This window comes from Balaenoptera musculus, chromosome 1 (assembly GCF_009873245.2).
Source record: "Balaenoptera musculus isolate JJ_BM4_2016_0621 chromosome 1, mBalMus1.pri.v3, whole genome shotgun sequence".
Lineage (NCBI taxonomy): Eukaryota > Metazoa > Chordata > Mammalia > Artiodactyla > Balaenopteridae > Balaenoptera > Balaenoptera musculus.
Window position 1 is genome coordinate 25,956,182 of NC_045785.1, and position 23,820 is coordinate 25,980,001.

Genomic DNA, 23,820 nt, shown 5'->3' on the forward strand with positions numbered 1-23,820 from the left:
TGGGTTTCAGCCTAAGTCTCAGTCTTTGGTTGCCACGCTGTATATATTAGATAAAACAGCTCTGAGTCAGCCACTGAAGAGCTGAAAAATCTTGGACAATTTACCTAACCTCTTTGAGCCTGATTCCTTATCTGTCAAATGGGTATAACAGTCCATACTGCTTAGGGTTTCTTTTTTTTTTTTCTTGAGATTACCGTCACTATCTCATTTAAAGCACCTCCCTTAGTGCCCGGTACACACTAGGGTTCACGAGTATGCCTATGTAGCCATTAGTTCAAGAATATTTCCATAAATGATGTTTTGTTATAACTACGGGCCATCTTTGCTTCTTCATTCTTTCTGCTCTGAAAAAACGCAGGATGTTCTTGACAAGGATTCTGGGAAGCTGAAGGTCCATGAAAAAAGACTAGGCAAAGTCATTCCTGTTCTGCAAACCAAAACAAGGTAATGGTATAGTGAAGTATTCTGGTTTCTGTTGGTTCTCTTCAGTTGCTTTCTTCCTCTCCTGAGTTTCTCCTTAGTGTGGGGAAAAAGCCCTGCACCAGAAGTAAGCATACTTGAAGTTCTGGGACTACCAATAATTATGTGACCTTGAACAAGTCAAATATTCTCTGACCTTGGTTTCTTTGTCAATAAAATGAGGCTAATGATGCCTTCCCTGCTGCCTCACAGGGTTATTTTGAAGAGAAAAAAAGACATATTAGTGAAAGCACTGTATAAATGTAAGATTTCTTTTCCTGCGTGTGGGGAAGCCTGGTCACAGATATAGGATGTTAGAATAATTTTTACAAAAATGTTAAGATATAACTATATAGAAAATCATTTAGTCATCTCTCCCAACTTGCATATAATTGTCCTTGGGGAGAAAATTTTATAGAGTTTGCAGATTTGGGTCACCTTTTCAATCTGTTCTCTTGTTGCCAGGAGATGGCAGTATCTCTACATGGGCCTTTTCAATTAGCAAAGCTATTTTTTTAGGTTGAATCAGATTGGCTTCCTTACAATGAGATTTTTTTAAAAATTTTGATTACACAGATACTAAATTTATTCCTACCACTCCTAATCCCAGTTTTCTGGGGTTTTTTTCTTGTTTTGCTTTGGTTACTTGAAGGAACTTTGTGAATTGCATACAGTGGAAATTAAGGCTACTTGGAGCAGTAATAAACTCACTGTCTCATCCACAGACTCCTTAGTACAGTGTAATCAGCATGAGCGAGGGCCAGAAATTGTTCTTGCCAAGGTCATCAATGTTTTAATTGCCAGATCCAGCTGGTTCTTTTTGGTCTTTATCTTATTCAGTTTTTCTGTGGCTCTATGAAGTTAGCTATTTCCTGACTAACCTTGAATTACTCAACAAATGCTTTCTCTCTCTATGGAGTAAGCAGTCTTCGCTTTGCTATGCCTTGTTTTGTTTTGTTTTTTAAAATTAATTATTTATTTATTTTTGGCTGCGTTGGGTCTTCGTTGCTGTGCGCGGGATTTCTCTAGTTGCAGCGAGTGGGGGCTACTCTTTGTTGCGGTGCACTGGCTTCTCATTGGGGTGGCTTCTCTTTTTGCGGAGCACGGGCTCTAGGCGTGCGGGCTTCAGTAGTTGTGACACGCAGGCTCAGTAGTTGTGGCGCACGGGCTTAGTTGCACTGCGGCATGTGGGATCTTCCCAGACCAGGGCTCAAACCCCTGTCCCTTGCACTGGCAAGCAGATTCTTAACCACTGCACCACCAGGGAAGTCCCTATGCCTTGTTAACAGCAGGTTATATCTATTTCTTTTTTCTCTCAACTCCATACTTGGTTGCAGCTTCATATTACGTGACTAACACTGTCTTTTGTCATTGGATCTTAGAGAGTGTTTTGAGAGTTAGTTGTTCTAATCCATCAGCTGTATATGTCTTCTCTGTACAAAGCACTATATTCATGGTTCTAACTGATTGTTTTTCCTCCTGGTTTGCTTTGTTCAAGGACTAATATTCCGACGTTTTCACCATCAGATCTAGAAAAGCAAAAGCAAAGTTATCTCAGGAATGTCATTGCTCATATAGAAGACCCAGTGGACTCTAACCAAGGTAACACAGTAATCAAAGAATGGCGTATAAAAAATGTGATGAGACTTTTTTTTCCAGTGTAATATAGCTTAAACTGAGAGATTGTCTTGAATGTTTGTAAATTGGTGAGAAAGATAACTTCTTTTTTTTTTTTGGAGGAAATGCAAATTATTCATTTAATAAGAAAAAATGTTAAACAGAGATCATCAAAAGGGACTATTTTCAAAATGTTTTGAAGCCTGCGCGCAGGATTATTTTCCTGTAACAATTACAATGTCATGTTCCAGAAAGCATTTCCAGAATATCATATGTGTATTGACAGTCTCAGTACCTGATGATCGAGAATAGTTTGTTCCTGGACATCTCTCTCCAAAACAGAGCAAAGATAACTTCTTATCCAAAGATTTTTACTTCAAAGGATTGCCTAACCAGATAATCCTCAAAGTGGTTTGGCTAACCAGTATTAGAGAGGGGTCCAAGGAGACTCATACCAGTACATGAAAAGTGTCTCCCTCATGGCTGAGGGCTGTAACCAGACCTTTTTTGCTAGGGATTGTTTTGCTTCGGATTTTTTTGTCTAAAAATTAGTAGAAGTGGACGACCAGGCACTGCTTGGTAATCATTGGTTTTTTATTTGGAATTATTTTCCCTGTTGCCTTCAGCATTTAAATGTAAAAAGCAGGCATTTCAAATACCATCTTGCATCTTGGCATCTGAATAAAAGCTCTTGAAAGGCTTTGACTATCTTCCAGATCCTTCAGTCTGAGTTCTCCCTAGTTCATTAAAAGCTATTGCAAACCAAAATGGCTGAATTCTTTCTCCAGCCCTCAAGAGACTATAGTCCATGTTTTCATTCATTCATCCTAAACTATTGGCTGATGGGAAAATTCCTAAAGGGAAGCTTGTGAACTGTACTGAAGGTGTAGAGATTAGAAAATACTGGTAAAAGAATTCCTTCTCATAAAGATCACTCCATATTCTATCATCTTTAGCTTTTTTTCTCTATTCATTCAGCACACCTTTCTTGAGTACTTTCAGTGGTGCTCAGTTTGAAGATTAGGGATTGGAAATGTAAAGAGTAAGGTAGGGTCTTGGACCTCTGGGAATTGATAATCCAGAGAGGAAAAGATAATTACACTGCAGTATTGATTAGTGCTCTAGTAGAATTATGTATAAAATGCAGTAGGAGCAGGGAAGGAGCCCTTCTGTTTGTGCTTGGGCAGAGCGGAAGGTGGGGAAGGAGGATGCCCTTGGTAGGCTCCACAGAGAAGATGACGTAGTTCAGTTACTCTAAGATCTATTGTAAATCAGTAGGGAGGGTTTTAGAAGAATTTTTGGCTGAAGATCAAAGGAGAACTCCCCTTTCTTTGACAAATCTTGAATTACTTAGTAGTTTTTTTTTTCTTTTTATAAGGCTGTGAGTGAAAGGTTTAGAACTCTGAGACATCAGCCAGAAGAATTTTATATTCCGGGGTCCTTTTATTTTTTACCCAGAGATTTCATTAAGCAGTCAAATACTACTCATACTGATTGCTCGGCCTCTACGTATGAGATCACTTTGCTTGAACTAAAGGACTTGTGGAACTAGAGACATCCCCACCCCCACCCCCGCTTTCATTAGAGGGGCAAATTAAAAGAAGTTCATCTATATTCAATCTCTGTGGAAGAAACTTGATCATTGCTTTCCCTCTGTGAGGTGACTTACTTTCTTTTGTATCCTAGGCAGTTGACAATGACGATATCCAATCACATTTTTCTTTCTCATTTGGGGCATTTAGAAAAGAAAATTTCACAAGAAGAGCAGTGAGCAGCTGCTCATATTATTGCATCTTTTCCAGTCTCTTCCTCATTCAGCAGTCCCTCTTCCACTTTATCACAACAATCTATATGCCATAAGGAATGGCTAGAATAACTAGAATAGAGAAAAGTCAGCCTGCTTTAGTGGTCGGGAAAACAAAGTCTGGGCTAGAGTTAACTTCTGTGTTCATATCCTAGCACCACTGCTTACTGGCTTTGTGACCTTGAGCCAGTAAAAACTCAGTTTTCTCATTTATAAAATGGAGATAACAATGAGGCTTAGTTTATGTGAAAATTATACATGTAAGTAGTAGTATAATGCATAGAACAGTACCTAGCCATAGCAACTAACATTTATTAAATATTTCGTATTATTAGCAAGAAAGTGTATCTTCTCATACTGAAGTTTTTATAGGTAAAAATAGTGTGATGTTAGGTGTTTGCTTTTAAATCTAAAAACAAAACAAAACGAAAAAACTCAACCTGAAAGATTAGAGAAAACAGCCTTACAAAAACGTTGATAAATGAAGCTGAGTGATTGGGGGGAGGGGGAGGCTTATTATACTATTCTCTACTTTTGTGTATATTTGAAATTTTCCATAATAAAAGGTTGGTTTTTGTTTGTTTGTTTGGTTTTTTAAGTGCATCTTTTAGGGGATTTCTTTTTTACATCTAAGAATTTTCAACATTACCAGTTACTCTAAAACCTTCATAGGCCTCCAGTGCTTGCTTCTGCCTTCCAGGAACCAAGTGTGATACTAAATGCTGTGTCACTTTCCACTGCCTAATATTCATACATCCAACATTTAAAGATTTTATATACCATATTGCAGGGGGGGTGTGGGCATATTCTTTCTCTCCTCTCTTTATATGTGAATTACTGGGCAGCTAGAAGCAAAAAGAAGGAGCAGAGCGTCTCCTGCCCTTCTTTTTAAGATGTTTAGTGCTATTTCACCTTGGAAAAGTATAACTCTTCATGTTTCTTATTAGACACAGAGAAATTAATAGGGGGCAGTTTCAAAATTAGTTCCTATCAATTCAGTTTGAATCCTCTCCATTAGGTTAATCAATCATCTTCTTTCACTTTATCAATAATGTATATATTATTGATAACAGAATACAATAATGTAAATCATTCTTCAACTCTATTATTGTAATATAGGTATAATCTCTTTTTAGTTTAGTGCCACATGGGTCTTTAATAGCATTTACAAAGAAATACCAACCACTTCCTTTCTGACATCCCAGCTAATGGATAACTTTATATGGGATTATAAATTCTTAGAGTAGGAAAGGACCATTAAGATCTCCTTAATCTCCTAACATATAAATCTGTTCTGTATATCTTTGCCAAGTGACTCTTCAGCCTTTGCTTAGAGTCTAATAGTGCAGAACTCATCACCTCATGAAGCAGGCCATTCATTGCTTAGACAATTTTTTTTTTTTAATTAGAGTATAGTTGATTTACAATGTTGTATTAGTTTCAGGTGTACAGCAAAGTGATTCAGTTATACATATACATATGTTCATTCCTTTTTAGATTCTTTTCAGAAAATTCTAATTGTTAGAAAATTAGTCCTTACATTGAGCCAAACTGCTTCCTTATAATTTCCAGTGGTAGTTCCTAGTTCTGCCCTCTAGGATCACAAAAAATAACTACTCTCTTCCATTTACTTAATGTATTAGCGACCTTTCCATGTTAAATATCTCAAATTAAGATTTTTAATGATTATGAAGTATCATTTATTATTCCATCTTGATAATTAGGTTATGTCCATTTTCATTAGTAATGCTGCAGTGAACATTCTGGTTCATAAATGTTTATGTACAACTCTTATTTCTATAGGATGAATGCCTAGAAGTGGAATTGCTGGGTAAAGTATATAAACATTTTTAAAACTTTCGTTACACATTACCAGATTGTCCTGCCCAAAAAAATTGTATTAATTTTTGTCACCAATTTGACAGGTAAATTTTAACATTTTGTTTTTAATAATTAATGAGGTTAAACATTTTTCACATGTTTCTTGGCAATTTATATTTAATCATAATTTCTTAAAATTATCTAATATCTAGTCAATATTCCAGTTTCCCCTGTTTTCCCAAAAATGTCTTCTTGTAAATTGTTCAAACAGGATCTAATCAAGGTTCATGTGTTTAGTTATTGTCTCCTTAGTCCCTCTTAATCTAGGTCACTTGGTTTGTAGTTTGTCCCACTTTCTGAATTGTGTCTGATTGTTTCCTTGTGGCGTTGTTTAACTTGTTCCTCCATCCCCTGTATTTCCTGTAAACTGGAAGTTGGGTCTAGAGGAGGGATTAGATTCAGACTAAGCGTTTAAGATAAGCTGGAATAATTCATAGGTACCATTGTGTGTTCATCCCATATCAAATCAGGAGGCACCACCTAATGACAGATTGTTCCACTAATAGTGATGCTAAGTTTGATCACTTTGTTAAAGTGTTAACTGCCGTATCTTTCCATTCTAAGGTACATTTTCCCCTTTGTAATTAGTAAGTCATCTGTGGGGTGATTCCTTGGTACCATTTGAATATCCTGTTCCACAACAATTGTTCACCTAATGGTTTGATCATTCATTGGTGATCTCTGCCCGAATCAGCTACTACACAGAGAGTTGCATAGAAAATGTTTGATTTCCTAAATATATCATTTCTTCTACAGTTACTAGCTAGCATACTTGTATGAAGATTTCAGTTTTTTTTTTAGTATCACTATTACCTCATGAATTAAAAAAAATCAATGTCTTCTAATCAATTATAGTCAGTATTCTTTTTGATGCTCAATTTGTCCCAGTTTTGACCAATGAGAAATCCTTCAAGCGGGCTCCTATGTTTTCTGACATGACCCCATTGGTCTTTCTTTTTTTGATTGTGATAAAAAAAAGTAACATAAAATTTACCATCTTAACCATTTTAAGTGTATAGTTCAGTAGTGTTAAGTTTATTCACATTGTTGTGAAACAGATCTCTAGAACTTTTTTATCTTGCAAATCTCAAACTCTACACCCATTAAAAAATAACTAGCCTTCCCCTGCCACTCCCCCAAAGCCCCTGGTAATCACCATTCTACTTTTTTTTTTTAATAAATTTATTTATTTTATTTATTTTTGGCTGCATTGGGTCTTCATTGCTGCGTGCGGGCTTTCTCTAGTTGTGGCGAGTGGGGGCTACTCTTCGTTGTGGTGCGCGGGCTTCTCACTGCGGTGGGTTCTCTTGTTGCGGAGCACGGGCTCTAGGCTCGCGGGCTTCAGTAGTTGTGGCACACGGGCTCTAGAGCACAGGCTCAGTAGTTGTGGCGCACAGGCTTAGTTGCTCTGCAGCATGTGGGATCTTCCCAGACCAGGGCTCGAACCCGTGTCCCCTGCATTGGCAGGCCGATTCTTAACCACTGCGCCACCAGGGAAGTCCCTATTCTAGTCTTTGTTTCTATGAATTTGAATACTTTAGATAACCTCATATATGTGGAATCATATAGTACTGGTCTTTTTGTGACTGGTTTATTTCACTTAGCATAATGTCTCCTCAAGTTTCATCCATGGGGTAGCATGTGCCAGAATTTCCTTCCTTCTTATGGATGAATAATATTCCACTGTATGTATATATACCACATTTTGTTTATCCATTTCTCCTTTAGTGGACATTTGGATTGCTTCAACCTCTTGGCTGTTGTGAATAGTGCTGCTTATGAACATGGGTGTGCAGATATCTCTTCGAGACCCTGCTTTCAATTCTTTTGGTTATGTCCCCAGAAGTGGGATTGCTGGGTCATATGGTAGTTCTATTTTTAATTTTTTATTGATACTTCCATACTGTTTAACACAGTGATTATACATTTTGGAATCTCATCAACAGTGCGCAAGGGTTCCAGTTTCTCTACATCCCCACCAATGCTTGTTATTTTCTGTTTTCTGGTAGTAGCTATCCTAATGATTGTTAAATCAGTATTCATTATTTGTATTACAACTAAGTAAATACTGTTTACTGCAAAGCCAAGTAGTGTAGTACTATGGTTTCATTTTTCTTTCTTGAATTATTTGTTTTTCTGGAGTTGTTAATTACCTCACTTTTTTTTTAAACTACAAATGATTCTTTAGAGGGTTGCTAAGATCATTCATTTGAGACCTTTCTTTTCTAATTTAGTGAGGGATGTTAGGAGCAAGAAGAGATAAAGTCATGCAGTCAACCTGCTATATTTATCTGGAAGTATGCCTTAACTTTTTTTCTTTTTTTAAATCAACTTTAATGTGGTATGTTTTACATGCAATAAAATGCAACCATTTTAAGTGTACTTTGGTGAGTTTTGACAGAACTATGCACTTGTGAGATCATCACAGCAATCAAGCTTGATAGAACATTCCCACCACCCTAAAAATTTCCCTTGTGTTCCATCCCAGTCAATCTGTCCCTGCCTCCACTTCAGCTCTAGGAAAGCACTGATTTCTTTTTGGTCATTATAAATTAGATTTGTCTTTTCTAGAGTTACATATAAATGGAATCATGCAGTATGTGCTCTTTTGTGTTTGTTTTCTATTACCTGGAGTAGTTTTTTAAAACAACTCCATGTTGTTGCATGTATCAATAGTTCTTATACATCCACTGCTGAATTTTTCCTTGTATGAATATACCACAGTTTAGTCATTTGTTGATGGACATTTCTGTTTCTAGTTTTTGGTTATTATGAATAAAGCATCTATGAACATTCATATATGGGTTTTTTGTGTGAACATGTGTTCATTTCTCTAGGGAAAATAATTAGGAGTGAAATTGCTGAGTCATTTAGTATGTGTTTTTTTAACTGTATAGGAAACTTCCAAACTGTTTTCCAAAGTGATTATACTATTTTATGGCTTTTGTAAGGCAAAGCTTAGGTTCTTCTTTTTTAATATGAATATCTAGTTGTTCTAACACCATTTATTGAAAAACTTATTCTTTCCATGGGTTTATTTCTGACTTTTCTATTCTGTTCCATTAATATATGTGTGTTTTCTTATGTCAGTATTACACTGTCTTGATTATTATAACTTTATAGTGAGTCTTAAAATTGTTTGGTCCTTTGGATTTCCATAAGTTTTTAAAATCAATTTCATCTTGTCAATTTGTTAAAAAAATACCTGTCGGGTATTTCACTGGGATTGTGTTGAATCTGTAGAACAATTTGGGGAAAGTTGATATCATAACAATATTGAGCCTTCCAATCCGTGAACAGGATATAGTTCTCAATTTATTTATGTCTTTAATTTCTCAGCAGTTTTTTGTACAGGTCTTGTACATATTTTGTTAAATTAATTCATAAGTATCTTATGCTTTTTTATGGTATTGTAAGTGATAATTTTTAATTTTCAATTTCTAGCTGGTCATTGCTAGCATATAGATATACAGTTGATTTTTTTATGTTGACCTTGTGTCCTACAACCATGCTAAGTTTTTCTATTACTTTTGGTAACTTTTTAATAGACCCCTTAGAAGTTTCTATGTTAACATGACTTTATCTGCAAATAAGGACAGTGTATTTCTTCCTTTCCAATCTATAAGCCTTTTATTTCTTGCCTTACAGCACTGACTAGGATCTCTAGTACATTAAGTATGATATTAGATGTAGATTCATCATAGGTGCTCTTTATCAGGTGAGGAAATTCCCCTTCTATTTGTACTTTGGTGGGAGTTTTTATCATGAATGAATGATGAACTTTGTCAAATGAATTTTCTGCATTTATTCGGATCATACTGTGTTTCTCCTTTATTTTGTAACATGGTGTACTACATTTATTGATTTTTTTGACTGTTAGGCCAATTGCATTCCTGGGATAAAGTCACTGGGTCTTGATGAATTATCCTTTAGTCAATTTGCTAGTATTTTTAAGGGTTTTTATGTCTTGTTTATGAGGAATATTGGTCTTCAATTTTTCTTGTATGTACTGTCCTCCTCTGGTTTAAGTATCATGGTGATGCTGGCTTCATAAATTTAGTTGGGAATTGTTTTCTCCTCAGTTTCTCAGTTTGTGCAGGATTGGTATTGTTTCTTCCTTTAAATATTTGGTAGAATTTACCAATAAAGCCTGGAGTTTTCTTTTTGGCAAGGTTTGTAACTACAGATGTAATAGATACAGGGCTTTTCAGAATTTCTTTATCTTCTTTTTCTTGGTAATTTGTGTCTTACAAGGAATTTGTCCATTTTATCTAAGTTGATGAATTTATTGGCATAAAATTATTCATTAAAAATTTCTTTATTATTCCTTTAATTACTGTAGGATCTGTAGTGATGTTCACTGTTTCATTTCTAATATTGGTAATTTGTCTTTTTTTTCTTAAACAAATCCTAGTTAAAGGTTTATCAATTTTATTAATTTTTTCCCCAAAGTAAGTTTCTAGTTTCATATTTCTATGTTGTTGGCTATTTTCTTTTCTTCACTTTATTATTTCTTTTCCATTTACTTTGGGTTTAATTTGTTCTTGTTCTCTAGATTTTTAATGTGGAAACTTATGTCATTGATTTGAGACCTTTCTAAGTCTCAAGTTTCCCTTTATGTGCTACGTAGGTGCATCTCACAAATTTGATGTGTTTTCATTTTCATTTGGTTCAAAGCAATTTCTAATTTTCCTTGTGATTTCTTCTTTGACCTATGGGTTATTTAGAAGTGTGTTGCTTAATTTCCAAATATTTAGGAGTTTTCAGCTATCTTCCTATTATTAATTTCTAGTTTAATTCTGTTGTGGTTAGAGAATATACTTGGTGTGATTTCAATCCTTTTAAATATACTGGGGCTTACTTTATAGGCCAGCATGTGGTCTATCTTGGTGAATGTTCCATGTGTACTTGAAAATGTATATTCTGATGTTGGTAGAGTGTTCTATAAATTTCAATAAGGTTTTGTTGGTTGATGGTAGTGATCAATTCTATATCCTTACAGATTTTCTCATTAAAAGAAGAGTGTTCATATCTTCAACCCTAGTTGTGGATGTTTTTGTTCCTCCTTTCAGTTCTGTCATTTTTGCCTCATGTATTTTGAAACGCTGCCATTAGATGTGTGTACATTTAGGAATATTATGTCCTCGTGAAGAATTGACCCCTTTATCACTATGACTGTCTCTTTTTACTCTTAGTAATATTCCTTGTTTTAGAGTTTAATTTGTCTGATTTAAATAGCCATTCGAGCTTTCTTTTGATTAGTGTTTGCATGATATGTTTTTTTCATCCTTTTACTTTTTAAAAAATTATTTATTTATTTATTTATTTTTGGCTGTGTTGTGTCTTCATTTCTGTGCGAGGGCTTTCTCTAGTTGTGGCAAGTGGGGGCCACTCTTCATCGCGGTGCGCAGGCCTCTCACTATTGTGGCCTCTCTTGTTGCGGAGCACAGGCTCCAGACGCGCAGGCTCAGTAGTTGTGGCTCACGGGCCTAGTTGCTCCGCGGCATGTGGGATCTTCCCAGACCAGGGCTCGAACCCGTGTCCCCTGCATTGGCAGGCAGACTCCCAACCACTGCGCCACCAGGGAAGCCCCATCCTTTTACTTTTACACTATCTATATGTTTAAAGTGGATGTCTTGTAGACAGCATATAGTTGAGTCTTGTTTCCCCCTGGTCTCACAATCTGTCTTTTTTTTTTTTTTTTTAATTTATTTATTTTTGGCTGTGTTGGGTCTTCGTTTCTGTGCGAGGGCTTTCTCTAGTTGTGGCAAGCGGGGACCACTCTTCATCGCAGTGCGCGGGCCTCTCACTATCACGGCCTCTCTTGTTGCGGAGCACAGGCTCCAGACGTGCAGGCTCAGTAGTTGTGGCTCACGGGCCCAGTTGCTCCGCAGCATGTGGGATCTTCCCAGACCAGGGCTCGAACCCGTGTCCTCTACATTGGCAGGCAGATTCTCAACCACTGCGCCACCAGGGAAGCCCTCACAATCTGTCTTTTAATTCAAGTGTTAGTCCAGTTACATTTAATGTAATTATCAGTAGGGCTGGATTTAAATTAACTACCATCTTACTACTTTTTTTTGTTTGTTTTGTTTTTTGTTTTAATTAATTAATTTGTTTATTTATTTTTGGCTGTGTCTTCTCTTCGTTTCTGTGTGCGGGCTTTCTCTAGTTGCGGCGAGCAGGGGCCACTCTTCATTGCGATGCGTGGGCCTCTCACTATCGCGGCCTCTCTTGTTGCGGAGCACAAGCTCCAGACGCGCAGGCTCAGTAGTTGTGGCTCATGGGCCCAGTTGCTCCGCGGCATGTGGGATCTTCCCAGACCAGGGCTCAAACCCGTGTCCCCTGCATTGACAGGCAAATTCTCAACCACTGCGCCACCAGGGAAGCCCCTACTACTTGTTTTCTATTTGTCTATATGTTCGTTGTTTCTTCTTTCATCTTTTCCTGTGGTTTTTTTTTTGAGTATTTTTTAGTATTCCGTTTTATCTCCATGCTTGACTTATTACCTATACATCTTTGTTTTATTTTCAGTGGTTGTTCTAGGGTAGTAGTTCTCACAGTTTCTGGTCTCAGGACTTGTTTACACTCTTACAGATTATTCATACTCTTAAAAATTGAGGACCCCAAAATGTTTTTGTTTGTTTGCGTTGTATCTATCTATCTATACACAACCATATTAAAAGTTATAACTGGTAAATTGTTAAAATATTTATTAATATATTTTAAGATAATTCATTGCATGTTAACATAATGTTTTTATTAAAAATAACTATAATTTTCAAAACAAAACCAAAATTTTAGGGAGAAGAATGCATTGATTTACATTTTTGCAAATTTCTTTTAACATCTGGCTTAATAGAAAACTACCAGGTTCTCATGTGGTTCTGCGTTCTGTATCATGTTGTGTAGCCTCTTGAAAACTCCCCAGTACACTTTTGAGAGATTGCAAGTAGTAAAAACAAATAACATCTTAGTGCTGTTATGAAAATAATTTTGATCTTGTGAAGCCTCAGAAGGGTGTTGAGGACTCCCACGGATCCTGGGACATACTTTGAGAACTGTTGCTCTATAGTTTACAATACAGATCTTTAACTTTAATCAGTCTACCTTCAAATAATATACCGCTTAACATATACTGTAAGGCCCTAACAATAGTACCCTTCCAAATCTCCATTTTTTGTTACTGTTTTTATACATATTATATATACATATATTATAAACTCTTCAATACATTATTGCTTTTACTTTATTTTTTTGTTTTTAAAAAATATTTATTTATTTATTTTGGCTGCTCTGGGTCTTAGTTGTGGCACGTGGGATCTTCACTGCAGCATGCAGACTCTTAGTTGCGGCATGCACGTGGAATCTAGTTCCCTGACCAGGGATCGAACCCGGGCCCCCTGCATTGGGGGTGCAGAGCCTTACCCACTGGAACACCAGGGCAGTCCCTGATTATTGCTTTTACTTTAAACAGTTATCTTTTAAAGACACTTTTTAAATGAGAAAAGGGCTTTTGTATTTACTCACATATTTACCATTTCCAGTGCTCTTGATTCCTTCTCATATTTTCTTTTTTTCCTGATGAACTCCTTTTAGTGTCTTACAGTGCAGGTCTGCTGTTGTGAAGTCTCTGCTTTTGCTTACTTATTTTATATTTGTTTTGCCTTCATTAAAAAAAAACTTTTTATTTTGAAAAATTATAAACTCATAGACTCATAAGAAGTTTTGAGTCTCACCTCAATTGTTTCCCTTCCCTTAGGGATTACAGTTCTGAGCAGTCTGAATACAGTTGTTTCATACATTTTGCCCAGTCTGTAGTTGCTTACAGTGGAGGTATGCCCATTCATTATGATTAGAAGTGGAAGTCTGCTTTGATTTTTACTGAAGACCATAAGCAGCAGTGGTTATGTAAATTCTGTTTCTACATTTGCCATTACTGTTGAGAACATTCATACATTGTTCAGTATCCCCTATACAATACAACACTGCAGAAATGAGTTATATAATAATTCCTGTTTCTTTCTTTTGTTTTTTGCCTTATATGCATGGAAAAAATCAGTCAAGATTTGTACTAGATCATCACACTTTTGTTGGCCTGGATGTTTGCATTCTGGCTTTCTACTTAATCTTTTTTTCCTTTTTTTTTTTTTGGCCACACTGTGTGACTTGTGGGATGTGGGATCTTAGTTCCCCGACCAGGCATTGAACCTGGCCCATCAGCAGTGAGAGCATGGAGACCTAACCACTGGACCGCCAGGGAATTCCCTATTCCTATTTTATTAATCTTTTTGTAAAAGCAGTAGCCTATACCCCTGTAGCACATTTTTTTTTCTTTCCTTCCCTCTTCATTCCCTCCCCTGTATTAGGTAATTTTTTGATTGCATTGAATAAAGACATTGTGATTGCCTTTAAGTAACTGAGTTTAAGGATTTACAGGAAAAGATGAAGATTAGAGGCTCAACAACATAGCTCAGCCTCATAATAAAAAGAATCAACCATAGAGCCAGGCCCCCTCAGAAATGGATGCCTTTGTTCCCTTTTCAATAGGTTTTCCATGCTGAGTTAGTGATTCTGGTACTTCTAATCTTATCTATCTCTGTGACTAGTGCTTCTGCTGCTCTCTGTTAGCTATCTCAAGTGTCTGTCCTCTCCTAGAGCCCTGCCTCTGTGTGCTGTTCTCTCTCTTGTTCTCATTATTAAAGCTCACATTCACATTCCAAGGGAGAGTATCTGATTGATTCACTTAATGACCTATTGGTGCCAGGCCAGGTGCCAGATCTTAGGTCATTAGCCAGCAGAGAGAGTCTCTGTTCTTGGTCATGTGGTACAAAGTATGGTGATGCATAAGACCTGTCAGAAGGGCCATTGGCATAGCAAGCATTCAGCGTTATCATTACTCCTCCTTTGTAACAATTGACTTACTTTTAACCTATTAAGGATAGGTACTAGACTGGATTTTTCCCCAAATCAGTCAGCTGCATATTTATAGATTGTTTCGGTGAACCGCTGATCTCATCTCTGAAATGTTGAGGTTTTTTCCTCCTAATTTCATTCTTAGATGAATTTCATTCTTAGCCACAAAACAAAGGACAGTCTTTACCACCTTTTAGCCACAACTTAAAATAAACCCATGGTACTGATTGTTGGTCCAAGAAAGCCCATCTGTTGGAAACTATGAAAAGAGAAAATTTAAATGTTTCTATTCTTGTTAGCATCTCTAAATTTGGAGGAAGAAGAGATTGAAGCTATGAGCTGAAATAAGGTTTTTGGATTAATAGCCCCACATGGGTTTGAATCCTGGCTTTCCCATTTACTAGATGATAGATGAGTATCTTTTCTAAGCTTCAGTTTATTCATGAATAAAATGGAGATAATGGTATTTGCCTCATGTGGTTGTTAGGATTAAGTGATAGGATACATGCAAAGCAGTTAGCAGAGTGCCTGGCACATAATAAATGCTTGATAAATATTAGCTCCCATTATCTCTAGATCAATAACCCTTATTAATAATAAAGGTTACCCTGGTACATCAGTAAGTTCTTAGTGCTAATGAAAACTAACATTTCTTGGTACATAAGCCGAGACAATAATTATTGAGCCTTTGTTTACTCAGCGTTGTGCTGAGGTACCAACTGGGTATACAAGACATATTGCAATATGATTCTTGCTTTCTAATCCCCACAGTGAAATGTCAGTCCTAGAAAATTTTTCAGGAAACTCAACCCTATGATGGTATTCTGTTATTGGAATTTGGGCTCTGTCACTAGCTGTGTGACCTTGGACCAGTTACTTCTCTGTGCCTCTTCATCTGTAAATTGGAGGAAATACCTTGTAGGATTATTGTAAGGAATAAATATGTTCATATATGTAAAGCACATAGGATACTGCCTGAAACATGGTAAATGCTATATGTAAGTTGCTGCTGCTAGATTATGACGCCTAGCAGTTGAATACTTGAAGCCTCATTGGGCCTAATCGATCAGTCTTTTTCTTCTTTTAGTTTACACTGAATAGGTTTCTTTGTAGGAGGTTTATAGGTATATCTTTAGTCTCCATCGTCAGGACAGTTTTATAGAGTCTACATGGTAAGAGATGAGTGAGCTGAAGGACATGGTCTGCAGATAATCTTGTCCCATTTGAGACTGGACACCAGACTTTCCATATCTTGCCAGCCCTCCTTTGGTGATGCTTTGGCAGGAAAAATGTATCTTGAAATTCTTGCAAAGCTGATTTCCTCACCATTGAAATGTCCTTTTTGTGGGGGCTAGAGGGAGGGGGATGCTAGTGATATGAAAGTATGGTAAAGGAAAAGCAATTTGAGTAGAGACCTTTGATTTTAGCTTAACAAATCAAACAGGCAAGGGATTTTCTCATCAAAAGCTACTTCTCTCTTAAAGGGAAAACTCATTTCTGATTTGTATTTCCTTCTCAAGAAGTGAGATTAATATGTTTTATTTCCATATTAGTGAGATTGAACATCTTTTCATTACGTTTATTGATTACTTGTATTAGTTTTGAGAATTACCTATTCATGTCCTTGACCTCTTTTGTTTTGTTTGTTTGATGAGGAGACTTATCTTTGCAGAATAAGGACAGTAAACCCTTGCAAATACGTTTCAGGTACATTATTCATTTTGTCAGTTGTCTTCTTTTACCCTTGGTTGTGCTTTTTTATTTTAACTGCATAGAAACTTTTAATGTAATGAATCTATAAATTTTTGCTGAAAAGTATCATCTCATTATGGTTAGAGAATTTCTGCTGAGTGTTATAAAGCATTTCATAGTTTATATGTAGACTGATCCATTTAATAAGCATTTTTTCCTTATAAATAGGTGATTGATTGTCACAGGCTTTGAAGAGTCTTTGCAAGCTAACATAGTCCCGAGGCTGTAACACCATAATAATAATAGCTACCATTTACTGCACATTGCCTGAGTGCCAGAAGATATGCTAGGTCTTTTATGTACCGTGATATTTAAGTTCAAGCAAAATATTATTATTATTATTATTATTTTTAATATTTTATTTATTTATTTATTTATGGCTGTGTTGGGTCTTCGTTTCTGTGCGAGGGCTTTCTCCAGTTGCGGCAAGTGGGGGCCATTCTTCATCGCGGTGCGCGGACCTCTCACTATCGCGGCCTCTCTTGTTGCTGAGCACAGGCTCCGGACGCGCAGGCTCAGTAATTGTGGCTCACGGGCCCAGTTGCTCCGCGGCATGTGGGATCCTCCCAGACCAGGGCGCGAACCCGTGTCCCCTGCATTGGCAGGCAGACTCTCAACCACTGCGCCACCAGGGAAGCCCCAAAATATTATTATTGTCCACATTTCATAGATAAGTAAAGAGGAATGATTTACCCAGGGTCACAGAGCTAGTTAATGGCTGGATTGGAATTTTAACTCAAGTCTGCCTAAACTCCAAAGTATATACTTTTTCTACAGAGTTGAGCTTCTTGAGGCTTCAAATAAATTAAACTGGTCCTAAAAGTTAAGTTAAATATCTTTTACCAGAACATGAAAAGATGGTCTGTCGCCTAGTTTGACAGCTCTTGGTTCCTGAGAGCAGAGTAGATACGATAATGAGAAGTATGTAAACCAGCTGAAAGAAAGGTCTCCACTGTCTAGGGCAGTGGTTTTCAAAATGTTCCCAGACCAGCAGCAGCAGTAGCGTCACTTGGGCATTTGTTACAAAGGCAAATTCTCATGTCCCACTCCAGACCTACAGAATCAGAAACTGGGGTTGGGGCCCAGCAACCTGTTTTATACTTGCAGCTGATTATGATGCATGTTAAAATTTGAGAGTCACTGGTCTAGGGGAATTATTCTCTCTAACCATAAGTTTTGGTTTTGTGAGCTTCAGCCTAAGTCTCAGTCCTTAAGTGCAAAATAAGCATTATCAAATAGTGGCAAAAACATGGAATCTAACAAGAGCCAGTTTTGAGTCCAGTTTAATAATCATTTAAGGCAAGTTCACCTCCCTGAGCCATAGTTTCCCATCTCTAAAATGATGTTAATAAAAATCTATCTCCATACAAGATACTTTTTCAGAATTAGTAAGATAACATGTAAAGTGCCTAGCACCTTGCCTGGCTCCTGGGTGTTTGAAAAATTGCCTCCAGTTATTTTTCTTGTTAAGCAAAAAGCCCCTACTCGCCTTCTATTCTCAACTTCTCTTGTCTCTTGAATGTATTTTGCTGTCTTGTGTCTCTGGGCCTTTATATTAGCTATTTCTACTGGATACCCCTACCTCCCACCCCTCCCACTAACGTCTATATATCCTTTAGATCCCTGCTTATAATTTACTTCCCCTGGAGGGGACTTTCTCTAACCTCCACTCCCCAGTCTCTGTACTCATAGCGGCATGTATTTCTCCTGTCACTACACTTATCAAAGTTTTTGGAATTGCCCGTCTTCTATATAAACTTCATTGGGCAGGTCCAGTGTCTTGTCTGTACCATATTCTAGGACCCAGTAAAGTTTCTCACACGTTATAGGAGCTAATAAATTAATGTTGAGTGAATGAATGGTGGCTGTCATTATTGCTGCTTCTTCATCATCATATCATCCAAGAGCAAGCTCCCTTCTCTGGCTTATAGTTTTTGTGCTGACTGCTTGTGATAATCATAAATAGATAGTATTAGGACCAGTGCCTGTTTTCTCTTTCCCTGAAAGCACATGTTTTGACCTAGGCTGACATGGTAGTTCACTGAGCTGCTTCCTAACCACTGATCTCTCTGTGTCACAGGTACCTTGGGGGAGCTGTGTGCCTTGATGGGTCAAGTTCATCACATGCAGAACCCAAAATGGCAGCATCCTTCGGACCTCACCAGGCGGTGAGTGGGTGTTTAGAAGAAGGAAGAAAAGGGTAGAATTTTGCTACAGGAGAAATTTGGTAGAGCTTTGGTAGGGCTGTAATTGTTGTTTAATTCCAGAGGTAGAAAAAGAAGTGATATAGTATAATAGAATAAGAATTGGACTGAAATTCAGGAAACCTGGGTTCTAATACTGGCTTTGCACTTTTTAACTAGCTATGTGATTTTGATCAAATCACTTCACTTCTCTGGTCCTCACAACAGTAAAATTAAGATATTGGACTAATTGATGTCAAAGAGCCTTTCTAGTCCTGAAATCTTCTGGTTTCTTGATGCAGTGTGGTTTTACAGATTTATTCAGTTACTTGATCCAATTATTCAGAAACCTTGGAGTCATCTGTGATTCCTTTCTCTCTTACTCCACAGTCAGTGCATTAGAAAATTCTATAAGCTCTACGTATAATATATCCCAAACCTGATCATTTCTCAATCATTTTCACTTGGATTGTTGCAAGTCTCCTAAATGGTCTCCCTACTTCTGCTCTTGCCTGTCTACTGTTCTCAACTCAAGCAGCCAGAGAAATTCTTTTAAAGCATAAGTCAGATTCTGTTCTTTGCACAGAGTTTTCCAGTGGCTTCCCATCTCCATGATCACAAGTGCCTATATGTTTTGGTCTAGGCTGACTTGGTTAGCTCACCACCCTCATCTCCTCTACTATTCACCTTGCTCACTCTGCTCTAGTCACACTGGATTCCTTGCTATTCCTGTTTTTCATACTATTTAGTTTATTTATTTATTTATTTTTGGCTGCATTGGGTCTTCGTTGCTGTGCGCGGGCGCGGGCTTTCTCTAGTTGCGGCAAGCAGGGGCTACTCTTCATTGTGGTGCTTGGGCTTCTCATTGCGGTGGCTTCTCTTGCCGTGGTGCACGGGCTCTAGGCGCACAGGCTTCAGTAGTTGTGGCACACGGGCTCTAGAGCGCAGGCTCAATAGTTGTGGTGCACGGGCTTAGTCGCGCCGCAGCATGTGGGATCTTCCCGGACCAGGGATCGAACCGGTGTCCCCTGCATTGGCAGGTGGATTCTTAACCACTGCGCCACCAGGGAAGTCTCTCCTTGCTATTTTTCAAGTATGTCAGATGTGCTCCCACATCAGGGCCTTTAAACTTAGTGTTTTCTCTATAGTTGCCAAAATGACAGCAGTACTCGGAAAGGCAGTGTTGTGTAATAGTTATTAAATTCTGCAGTCCGGTGTGAATTCAAATCCAGGCTCTTCTATATACTCCACTCTATGACCTTGGGGAAGTAATATTTTACCTGAGGCTTAGTTTCCTATCCTGTATAAGGAGTTAATGAGAGTACTTTTCTGGTAGGATTGTCATTAGGATTAAATGGTGTGAGATGTTTAAAGAATTCAGCAAGTATTTGCATATAGGGCTAGATAAACACCAGGTACTGTTAAAATTATTTTCAACCTGGGCTATTCCCCATAATCACCTATGGAGATGTCTAAAAATGCAGATGTCCAGGGCTTGACTCAAGGGATTCTAAGTTATTAAGTTTAAGGGTGGAGAGAGGGGCCAAGGGTCTATATCTTTAAATTAAAGCTTCCCAGGTGGTTATTAGGACCAGCTGGAGTTGAGAATGGGATGAAATTATCTCAGAGGGTCCTGCTCAGAACCCCAGCCCAGTACACGACTAAAGGAAGCTCTCAAGAAACTTTGAGTCTGTTCAGTTTCTAAACTCGCAGTGTGATTCTCGTGATGCTTACCTTCTCTGGGAATTTTATTCTAATTTTAACTGCTGTGTCCTGAGCAACCTTGAGCTGTGTCAGACAGTGAAGTCCTGTTGGAGGTACAGGTCTGATGCAAGCAATAAAATATAGATCCTGTTCTAAATGTTTCCAGAGGGAGAAAATGGGTTTTTCCTGCTTAAACATTATTATACATTATACATTGGGTTTTCTTAGAACATTCGTGTATATGGACCATATCACCATAATACCTGTATGGGAATTAGGTGGCTTTGGAAATTGGAAGGAAATAGAACTTATAATGTGACTTTCATATAAGGAAAATAATATAAAATTTCTAAAATTATGAGAATCAAAATATAAAATGAATATTCAATTTCCAAAAGTAACAATATTCTTTAAATAGTTTTCTTGGCCTTTTTTGTATACAAATAACCATTCCAGCTGAAACCCTCATCTATCCTCTTTTTATTTTCCCTCTCTGCTGATAGAAACTACGCCCGGTTCCGACAGAAATCTCTGCAAAGATACAGTCTGACTCAGTGGGTTGACCAGAACATGCGAAGCCACCATCGGTTCCAGCGTCTACCAGATTTCCCGTACAGTCCATTTGTCTCCTCCCATCAGCAGTGAAGGTCCCTATCCAGGGTCCTGTCCAGAGCAGCATCTCATCTTCTGCTGTTTTGTGCTTTGTAGATTTTGAAATTTATTTTTCACAACATTTTAATTTAAAGAACTTGTCACCTTTTGGAAATGCCCATTGCTGACTTGAAATTTTTTGTATAAGGTCCTTCCTGTTTATGTGTGTGTATGCATTTAAACAGTGTTGAGTTGATATAGTTTTAATTTTTTAATTTAAATTGAAGGTGGCTGCCACCTGAAAGCCAGCATTAAGTCAAAACACCCACCTCTGTGCAGAGGTGAAGTCTACTTCTGGTGCCCAAAAGAAATCATCTTTTAATCTCCTATGAGGAAGAGATTCTTTATCAGGCTGCAAGCCAGTGTTAATTATTGCTGATGACTTATAAATGGATACAAGTCACTTTTAACAACCCCTCTTACCTTTTTTATTTGAATCTCCGAATACGTGTCAGTATTTTAAAGTTGGTAATCCAGGACATCTGAAGTAGTTGAAAGGACAAATTAGAAGTGTAAATCTTCTCTTCTTTTTGTACCTACTAGCTGCCTTTATTTTTTGGCTTTTTTTTCATTCTTCATTAAATTTATTTTGCACAATAGTGTTTACAAATCTTGTACATCTTAACTCTAACAGAAGACTGGTGACTAACAACCCCTGTTGATTTGTGATCTTGTGACTGTTTGCCTTCTCTGCCTTTCTTCAAGGATATTCCTTCTTTTTTCCCCAGTGACCTTAGGGCTCTACCGGCATATTCCTGTATCCTGTTAGACATAGGTATGCCTCTTAAGAACAGCCTTACTGCTCTCTTTATTGAAGAGCCGCCCACCCAGAGTCTTGACTCTAGGACAGGCCAGAAAGCAGTGCTATTGAGAGGTGTCAGTCGGTCTTCAGTTTCATCTGCTGAACTCCAATTCAAGTATGAGTTGACGTGTTAGTGAGCTTCCATCCTGTGGGAGAGACTTTGGAGAAGCCATCTTTTGTCTCCATTATTAGTTAATAAGAGGTGCCTTTTGATCCAGGATGTTACCATCTCCTTACTTGGTCAAACCTCTGATGTACAGTTTTACAGAACTACTAAAGTGAATCTAAAATAGTTTTGATTAAGCCTGTGCACAAAGCATTACCTGATCTTAAGGGTAATGCTATGTGCAGCTATCTTAATGGGTGTCTTAGGAGTTTGTTATTCTCTTTACAAACAGCTCTACACATCTCTTAGGAGATTTTGCAGTCTGGCATTTGTGCTGTTGTTGTTCACTCTGTGTGAAGGTTGTACCTAGTTGCTATAGCACAGCCTGTGATACTGGGCTCACTGCCTCTGTCTGGTTTTGTTGTTCCATCAGCCCCATCTTTGTATGCAAGTAACCCATCTTAAACATCCTACCCTGCTTTAGAAACTGACTTGGGAGAAACTTGGTCATAGTTACCAGTAAACTTAGATGGACGTCCCTAAGTGTTAACTATTTCTATCCAGTCAAGGATTCTCTTTTCCTTCGACATTTGGTTTAGAGTCTGGGACCAAAATGCAAAGGAGAAGTTCTGTTCAAAGGCAAGAGTCAAAATCTGTTATTTCAGTTGGCATTTCCTATATCAGTCACTTCTCCAGGTTTCCGTAAATTAGCTTGATGGAGTGGGACAAACATCCACCTTTGGAACTATAGCATAGTTAGAATTAATTGTCGCTAGAATAATTAGCATTGCAGTTGTCTTGTTCCCCACAGATAACCAAGGAGTAAAGGGACAGCCTTTTGCTTAGGCAAAAGTCTAAGACTCATGCTCCTGCCTCCCTGGTACAGGAGGGTTTAAGACTGATGTGTAATGGGAGCATCGCCTTTGCCAAATCAAATGAGTGACGGGTTAACGAGAAAATGTGACAATCACATTTCCTCTTTGCTCAAATAATTCTGTTTTTCAAGCTTTAGCAGCTTAATTAAATCTGTTGGGCTGGGGGAGGAGAGAACTGTTCCCTAGCGGTTAACATGGTATTCTTTAAGAAGAAAAACAAAGCCAAAGAAAACTCATTATCAGGCATGTTCGCCTTAAAGATGGTAGTGGGTAGAATCTGGAGTTTTAATCTGTTTTTAAAAGCTACATATCTCACATTTGGTGTTGGCCTCTAAGTCTAATTTTCATGTAGAATTCTTGCCATGTTGTTTTATTTACATAAGGGTTGTGTGCATTTAACTGCCTACCTAGCTTTCTTTATCTGTGATGACATTCTCGCCACGGGGGTCTTGACAATGCAGAGTAGGAATGGGCTGTTTACATAGTTTACTTGTAAGTAAAGAGCCTGAAATAACCGTAGTTTTGCATCTAATGCAGACCCCAATTTACTTTGGTTGTTGTCAGGATCAATTATGAAACTGAAGTTTGGTGCCTCCTCTGTCATGTTTTTCCCCTTGTAGCAGTTGTGTTTAATGTCATTACAAGGAAATAAAAGTTCTTGTCGGTGGCTTATGTACCGTGGCCGTCTATTGCGGCCTCTGAAGGAGGGTTCCTTCCTTCTTTGTGCAGGTAGGTTAGTGGGGTGTGGGAGGGGCGGCAGTTAGTAGAATGTGGTACCGGGGAGGCGAGGGTGTGTGCTCCCTGTTCTTTTGAGGGTAAATTACAGTGTTAAGAAAGGCGTTCCAGCAGTTAAGAAATGTTGAAATTGATTGGGATTTGCAGCTACATATAGTGCACATCAGGAGCGTGACATAGGGAGAGCCTTAAATATCACTGTGCTGCTGTTTTTGCAGAGGGGGAAAATGGCTCAGCCCCATCACACAGGCATTGCCTCGCATTCCTTCCTGTGGCTGATGGTTGACCCCTGTGTCTCTCTGCTTCTCCAGAGCCAGCACTGATAAGGAAGAAAC

At 38.0% G+C, this 23,820-nt stretch overlaps 1 protein-coding gene across 4 annotated transcripts in view; it reads left to right on the forward strand.

Annotated features, from left to right (window-relative positions):
• Positions 1-23,422, forward strand: part of LOC118903476 (S100P binding protein) — a 31,777-nt gene extending 8,355 nt beyond the window's left edge. For 3 of the 4 annotated variants that reach the window (XM_036868624.1, XM_036868602.1, XM_036868612.1), the window contains 4 exons: positions 359-444; positions 1,958-2,061; positions 18,510-18,597; positions 20,820-23,422. In XM_036868624.1, coding sequence (XP_036724519.1) covers positions 359-444; positions 1,958-2,061; positions 18,510-18,597; positions 20,820-20,961 — 420 coding nt within the window. In that variant the 3' untranslated portion in view covers positions 20,962-23,422. Of the gene's footprint in view, positions 1-358; positions 445-1,957; positions 2,062-5,683; positions 5,712-18,509; positions 18,598-20,819 lie in introns of all 4 variants that reach the window. The other variant, XR_005021822.1, reaches the window with a different exon arrangement.
• Positions 23,423-23,820: the final 398 nt, after the last annotated feature.